This window comes from Lagenorhynchus albirostris, chromosome 15 (assembly GCF_949774975.1).
Source record: "Lagenorhynchus albirostris chromosome 15, mLagAlb1.1, whole genome shotgun sequence".
Classification (NCBI taxonomy): Eukaryota; Metazoa; Chordata; class Mammalia; order Artiodactyla; family Delphinidae; genus Lagenorhynchus; species Lagenorhynchus albirostris.
Window position 1 is genome coordinate 49,310,891 of NC_083109.1, and position 7,663 is coordinate 49,318,553.

Below are 7,663 nucleotides of genomic sequence, written 5' to 3' on the forward strand. Positions count from 1 at the left end.
TCAATGCAGGGGACATGGGTTCGAGCTGTGGTCTGGGAGGATCCCACATGCCACAAAGCAACTAAGCCCATGCTTAGCCCACAACTACTGAGCCTGTGCTCTACAGCCAGTGAGCCACAACTACTGAGCCTGGGTGCCTAGAGCCCATGCTCCGCAACAAGAGAAGTCACTGCAGTGAGAAGCCTGGGCACTGTAACGAGGAGTAGCCCTTGCGCACCGCAAGTAGAGAAAGTCTGCATGCTGCAACAAAGACCCAAGGCAGCCAAAAATAAATAAATAAATAAATAAACTTTTAAGAAATTAAATGAAGGTTGTGAACAATTCCAGGCCTGGATCTTTAATCACCAGGATGAGTACTGTACAAAAAATGGCTAGGGGGCTTCCCTGGTGGCACAGTGGTTAAGAATCCACCTGTCAATGCAGGGGACACGGGTTTGAGCCCTGCTCTGGGAAGATCCCACATGCCGCGGAGCAACTAAGCCCATGCACAACTACTGAGCCTGTGCTCTAGAGCCCGCGAGCCACAACTACTGAGCCCACGTGCCAAACTGCTGAAGCCTGCGTGCCTAGTGCCTGTGCTCTGCAACAAAAGAAGCCACCACAATGAGAAGCCCGTGCACCGCAATGAAGCGTAGCCCCTGCTCGCCATAACTAGAGAAAGCCCGCGTGCAGCAACAAAGACCCAATGCAGCCAAAAATAAATAAATAGATAAATTTATTTTTTTTAAAAATGGCTAGGTGTGGAACTGTTGTGTCTAAGGTTGACCGTTGTAAAATACTGATAGATATTGCCAAGTGGCCCCCCGAAAATGTACCAACTTCTACTCCCACTAGATGTGTAAGAAAGCCTGTAGCCCTCACCAACTGTATACATTATCAGTCTTTTAAATCTTTGTCAATCTAAAAAAAAAAAAAATCTTTGTCAATCTGATAGGCAAAGACATTTCAAGGTTGTCTTAATTTGCACTTGATTATCAGTGAAGATAAGCATCTTTTCATACACTTATTGGCTATGTGTTCTTTGGGGTACCAAATAAGGTCACATTTCAGTGTGTCCTTGTGCCTACGTTTAGGTGTGAGTGTGCATGTCTGTATTCTGTGCATCAAAACAACTGAGGCACAGTCTAGAGACCCCAGAGCTGGTTTCCAGTTTCTCTGGAGTCTGAGAAACCAGGACCCATGGAGAGATGCAATCAAAGGCTCAAGTCCATGAAACACCTTAAGAATGACCAGGGGCATAATCATACTTCTTTCTAATATTTCAATTTCAATTAGCTTGGTCCCTATCTTACCTATTATAAGCACGTACTTTCATACTCACTGGTGCCATCCCTTCCCTAGTATCCCATCAAAAGAGCTTCCTTCTCTCTGTCAGGTTAGAACTTACTACCTTGAGACCAGCAGACCACACACCACCCACACCACAACCCCACAAGGAGACAGCACCAAGGCTACAAAGGTGGGTTATCATGGACACTTAAATGTGGGAAGAAGGCCAGTGCCTCTGCCCAGAAGTGTTCTGACGGCACAACCTGACACCCCACCCCCTCCCATAACAAATGGAGATAAAAAGAAAAACAACATCCATAGATGGAGGGTAAAAGACCATACAACCAGAGTCACCAAATACCTGCTGAAATCCAGCCCCTTGAAAGAAAGGAACAGCCAATAACAAACACCATTGGTCAGACATGTCCTAAGGATGTTATATGTGAAGCTACATAAATCCTCACAACCCTATGAGGTAGACCAGAGGTTAGCAAACTACAGCCCACAGGCCAAATCCACCCCACCCTTTAAAAAAAAAAACCTGTGAGCTGGGTTTCCCTGGTGGCGCAGTGGTTGAGAGTCCGCCCGCCGGTACAGGGGACATGGGTTCGTGCCCCGGTCTGGGAGGATCCCACATGCCACAGGGCGGCTGGGCCCGTGAGCCATGGCCGCTGAGCCTGCGCATCCGGAGCCTGTGCTCCGCAGCGGGAGAGACCACAACAGTGAGAGGCCCGCGTACCGCAAAAAAAACAAAAAAAAACCAAAAAAACACCTGTGAGCTAAAAATAGTTTATATGGAGAATTCCCTGGCAATCCAGTGGTTAAGACTTTGCCTTCTAACGCAGGGGGTGCAGGTTCGATCCTTGGTCGAGGAGCTAAGATCCCACATGCCTTGCGGCCAAAAACCCAAAACACAAAACAGAAGCAATATTGTAACGAATTCAATAAAGACTTTAAAAATGGTCCACATCAAAAAAATCTTAAAAAAATGAAAAATAAATAAAGTCCCAATCCCTGGTCAGGGAAATGAGACCCTGCAAGCTGCGCCTCACAGAAATTAATTAATTAATTAAGATAGTTTATACATTTTTAAATAGTTGGGGGGAAAAAGCTTAAAGAATTATACGACATGTGGAACTACTATGAAATTCAGATGTCAGCATCCAGCTTCACTGGAAGACAGACATACCACCCACTCGTGTTATCTGCAGCTGCTCTCATGTGCTGACAGCGAAGTACTGGTGACAGGGCTTCCAGTCCTTGCTCTGCCGGCTCACAACTCAGCAGTGACCTTAACAGCATTTCAAGGGCCACCATACGATTGTATCCATTCTCTTTATTCTTTTTTTTTTTTTTGCTTACTATGAGTGCACACCCAGCATGTCAAAATAAGAAAAGTGGGCACAGAATGTCATGTTTTTAAGGCACAGGGCAGTGCAGACTATCTTGTCAGCAAACTGGATAGCAGAGCAGTGTTTATCATGCAACGACACCACAATGGTCGACGTTGCCAGACCAAGCACTCGTCACTGGCACGAATCTCAACACAAAACAGAATTCCTGGACTTCCCTGGTGGCGCAGTGGTTAAGAATCCGCCTGCCAATGCAGGGGACACGGGTTCAAGCCCTGGTCCGGGAAGATCCCACGTGCCGCGAAGCAACTAAGCCCGTGCACTACAACTACTGAGCCTGCACTCTAGAGCCCGCGAGCCACAGCTACTGAGCCGGCATGCCACAGCTACTGAAGCCCGCGCGACTAGAGCCCGTGCTCCACAACAAGAGAAGCCACTGCAATGAGAGGCCCGAGCACCGCAATGAAGAGTAGCCCCCGCTTGCTGCAACTAGAGAAAGCCCACGCGCAGCAACGCAACACAGCCAAAAATAAATAAATTAATTTAAAAAAAAAAGAGAGAGAAAATGCTCACAGGCTGTGAGTCTGCACTGCACTATTCACCTACAAATATGCTGAGGAAAACATCTGCATCTTTCACCACATTGCATCTACTGAATCCATCAGCAATGTCAACAGTGAACTTCCTCTGCTCTCATGGCCTGAACCACTATGAGATACACGTTTGCAACGCTGATGACGAGGAACACTAACTCTGAACCTCAATTACGCAAAATGGTATCCATTCCTTTCATCAGTGGACTCGCATTACAAAATATTGTAGGATTATATTTTGAATTTCTTTATAAGACTTTGTTTTCTTGTGTTTTCCTAGATTTTGACTCTTGACCCACAAAACCCAAAATACTTACTATCTGGCTCTTTACAGGAAAAGTTGTAAACTCCTGAAATAGACTATTATTATCTCCATTTTACACAGGACGAAACGAACTTGACAGGCAGGCAGGCTGACTTCAGAGGGCACGACCTTCGCCACTGATCCACGCTGCCTCCAACAACAAAAACGAGAACAGGCATCTGAGGAAACGTAACTAACTAATGGCACAGAAAGAAGACACTGAAGATAACAGCCACAGGATAAAACCACATTTGCAAATCCAGCACAAACTGCTCTGAAACAGAAAAAATTGGACACAGTGAGCTCAGGACCTGGTCAACCATCACGTGACCCATACAGATTAATAGTTTCTTGGAAAGATAAGTTTCAAAAAAGTAAAAATCTGTATCAGAGGCATAAATTTAAGTCCCATTATTTCATAAGTGAGACTTCATTATGAAGAGAATAGATACAGGGAACTACATTCAATATCCTGTAATAAACCATAATGAAAAATAATGTGAAAAAGAATACATGTACACATAACTGAATCACTTTGCTGTACACCAGAAATTAACACAGCGTTGTAAGTCAACTATACTTCAATACTAAAAAAAGAGAGAGATCTGAAAAAGCAATTAAGTCTGAGCAAGAAACCAATCCATCAATAACCAAGATCCTGTCCCCTGCTAGCCCAGGGTGTCCTTTTTCTCTTTAGTGTAGAAAAATAGACACAGAAAGTATAAAGTGTAAAAAAAACATACTACCTATTACGTTTATTGCAATCCTAGGAAAAAAGAATATAAATCATAAAGAAATAGAAATCCATGTCACTCACAATTTTGTAACTAGTTTGGCCCTAAGTATAGTAGTCAGTTTTGGAATCCTGTTTTGGGGTTTGATGTCTACTTCTTCAGGCATTTAAAACACTGAGAAGGTGATATTAGAATTTTAACTTTAATTAAATTTTCAGAATAAATTTTGATTAAATAAGTTTGCAATTAACAGTTTAAATACTGAGGAACATCTAATGTACTAAACTACTAAGTTTTACTTTATTAGTTGTGCAAACAATGTAAATGTTTAAGAGTGTCGGCTGATGGTGAGAGAATGTCAACTGCCCAATAAATGTAAAAGATGCAGAACAGGACCTTAAAGTTATGGATACTCCTCTCCACACACACAGTCTCCTGGACATTAATGAGTTAATCCACTGACTGGGAGATGGGCTACATTTCCTCAGCCCCTGGCCAGCCACCCTAAAAGGGTTAGCTTTCCGCCACACTCGCAGCTGGGAATCCACCCTGGGGAATACGGTAAGCAGACGCTGACACAGCTGGGCCAGCCTGGCCCTAGTCCCGCCAGCGATGTCCACACTGAGCATTGCAGCACTTGTAGAAGGTGGTCATGGGCTCGTCTGCAGAGCGGGTCTGAAGCTGCATGAAATAGGCACGAGGGTGTTCGCATTTGGGACACGGCTCTGGCAATGAGAAAAACAAACAAGTGACCCACGTTTACTTAAAAAAGTGATGCTTGTGACCAACACACTTGTTAGAAGTAGGTGTTACGTGAAAGACAGCTCATCTGGAATCCCTTGCCCAGGGTGCCCTGCACCAAGATTTAAGGTTACCAACAGCGTTATCATTCCCACTGCGCTCTCACACTGAGGGAATGAGACCTGTGATCTTGGAAACAGTCCTCCTTTCCCTGGGTCCCTTTTCTTCAACTCTGGCTGAAGACTGGCTAGAAACACCATGTGAAAGGTGACACGGCTGCCGTGTGCATTACAGGGTCCATGCCCTGCAAATTCCCCTAAAAAGTGCATCTCCACCACCTGGTAATGGACAGGCCCTCTCATCTTCCCAAAGGAAATCCCAACGCACAACCAATCCACTTCCCCTTGAATTTAGGGATCCGTCTCGGCAGAAGTTGTCCAGGCTGTTCTTATCAAGATCTCAACATACATCCCACGCCTTTTCAAAGTGTCCCAAGGCACGTATTTACTTTCACTGAGATTTCAATTTGAGAACCTTGCTTTTGATGGAAATGCCTTCAAACACTCTCAAACACCATTTTGGTAAGTAATTCATCTCCTAATGACAAATTCTGCCAGTGCTGGATTTTTAACATAGCAGATCTGGATGTTCCCTGGGGGAAAAATACAGCAGTGATCATGTGCTAGCTCTTCCTCCTCTCAATACAGGTAATGTCTAGGGCTCTCCTTCCTTCTTTGGTCACATCTAATCTCTACCAGAAATGAATCAAAACTTGGAATAAATATTTATTTTACTGAATGTTTAGTGCAGTTTAATACTCTGTATCATTAACTTTTAGAAATCTGTATTAGAACAAAATCCTTAAACTGTTTATTACTCCAATCACATCTGCTAAGTGCCTGCTATATGCCAAACGCTCATTTGTGCTCTCACAATCTATGACTATGGATTAGCCCAGACAAATCAAGGACACCCTGAGACTCTTAAGTCAGGTCTGAAGGACTCCAAAGCTTGTGCCAATATTGTTTGCCTAACAAATACATTATTAGAGAAGAAAACACTTTCTAGTTTTAGAAGCCCACTTCACACAAGTACATCACAGACTCTGCCGCAGAGTGGCACAGCCAGCAGCCTCATCCTTACCCACAGCTCTGGAACAGAAAAGGTTTTCCCTCTCACCTGCAGTAGAGTCAACATTCTCCCAGGCAGCTGCTCCACCGAGCACATCATCCACTTCTTTCAGCTTTGGATACTTCCGATTTGTTACCTAATAAACAACAGCAGGTCTTCAGACTCTACAAGTAAGTGAATGGTACAAACCTGGGTCACCAAACCATACCCGTCCTCAAGTGTCTCCCCAGCCTTCGCTTCCTTCCTTCAACACAAGACTGGAGGAATACTAAATGAAAGCAGAGTTCCTGCTGTCACAGAGCAGGATGCTCCGTCAGAATTTAGAGGATCCGCAATTGGGATGTCCCCAAAAGAAGTGAGAAGATCTCTGCAAGGATTGGATGAAGCAACAGAGCAGGAGGAAAAAAATGGCTTAGGTGTGACCCTCTTCTTTTCCCACACCTCTAAAATACTTGGTAATCCAAGATAAGAGAACCAAATACAACTGAAGCCAAAAAGGAGTCCAGCCACTCTCCCCAGGCAGAGAGTTTTCTGTTTTCCAAGTTTTACCAGACGTCCTTGAAATGTCACCTTTTGCATAGTTTCAGACTCTAAACTCCTACAACACAGCTATACGGTGGAATAGTATACAAACATTAAGAATGAGGTAGTACCAACGTGCTCTACTTCTAAAAATTAAAGGTGTTCTAAAAAGGAAAGATGCACTACCGAGGGAGAGTAATAAAGTGTGCATCACTCACGTAATGAACATCCAATACATTCCAGTTGTTCAGACTAGAACATAAGAGGGAACAAGACTGAAAAATCCCTGCCCTCCTACAGCTTATGCCCTAGTATTAATAAACAAAGCGCATAAGTAAATTGCAAGGCGTATTGGAAGGCAAATGAGTCTTACGGAAAAAATAAAATTAGGGGAAGGAGCATAAAATTTAGAAAGAGGCTGCAATTTTAAATAATCCTTTAAGCAAAGACACGAGCAACGACTGACATGGGTACCTAGGGGAGAAGAGCGACCCAGGCGGAAAAGTCGTGCACAGGCTACAGGAGTAGTGCCCGTGCCGGGCGGGAGCGCCTCGGAGAGGCTGGCGTTGCGGGCAGAGGGCCCGCTGGACGCGAAATCTGCGCAGAGGATGGGCGGGGAAGGTTAGGGTCGGCCTCCGCGCTGTGCGCGCCGCGCGGCCGGCCGGGGCCCACCTTGCGGGTGACGTTGTGCACATAGGGGCAGGTGTTGCAGGCGAAGCGGTGGCAGCGCTGCCCCTCCTCCACGATCAGCCCGTTCCCGCAGCCCGGGCAGAAAAGCAGCATCGCGGCGACTAGCCCGGTTCTCCCGGCAGCTCTCGCGACCGTTCGGCGCCGGCGCGCCGACGCTCCGACGCTCCGAACTCCCATTGGTCCCGGCAGCCTCCCCGCCCCAACCAGCCCACCAATAGTCACGCCGACTTCGCGCTCCCAGGGAGCATTGCGGCGGGCCGACTCCCAGTAACTCACTTCTCATTGGTCCTCGAGGTAGCCCCGCCCCCCAACGCCCCGAGGGAGCGT

The 7,663-nt window shown here is 45.8% G+C and overlaps 1 protein-coding gene across 1 annotated transcript; it reads right to left on the minus strand.

Moving 5' to 3' along the window:
• Window positions 1–4,245: 4,245 nt before the first annotated feature.
• Window positions 4,246–7,496, minus strand: POLR3K (RNA polymerase III subunit K). Its single transcript, XM_060122642.1, has 3 exons — window positions 7,319–7,496; window positions 6,173–6,260; window positions 4,246–4,977 (listed from the first exon to the last, which is right to left on the minus strand). The coding sequence occupies exons 1-3, from the start codon at window positions 7,427–7,429 to the stop codon at window positions 4,850–4,852; spliced, it is 327 nt and encodes a 108-aa protein (XP_059978625.1). The 5' UTR covers window positions 7,430–7,496; the 3' UTR covers window positions 4,246–4,849.
• Window positions 7,497–7,663: the final 167 nt, after the last annotated feature.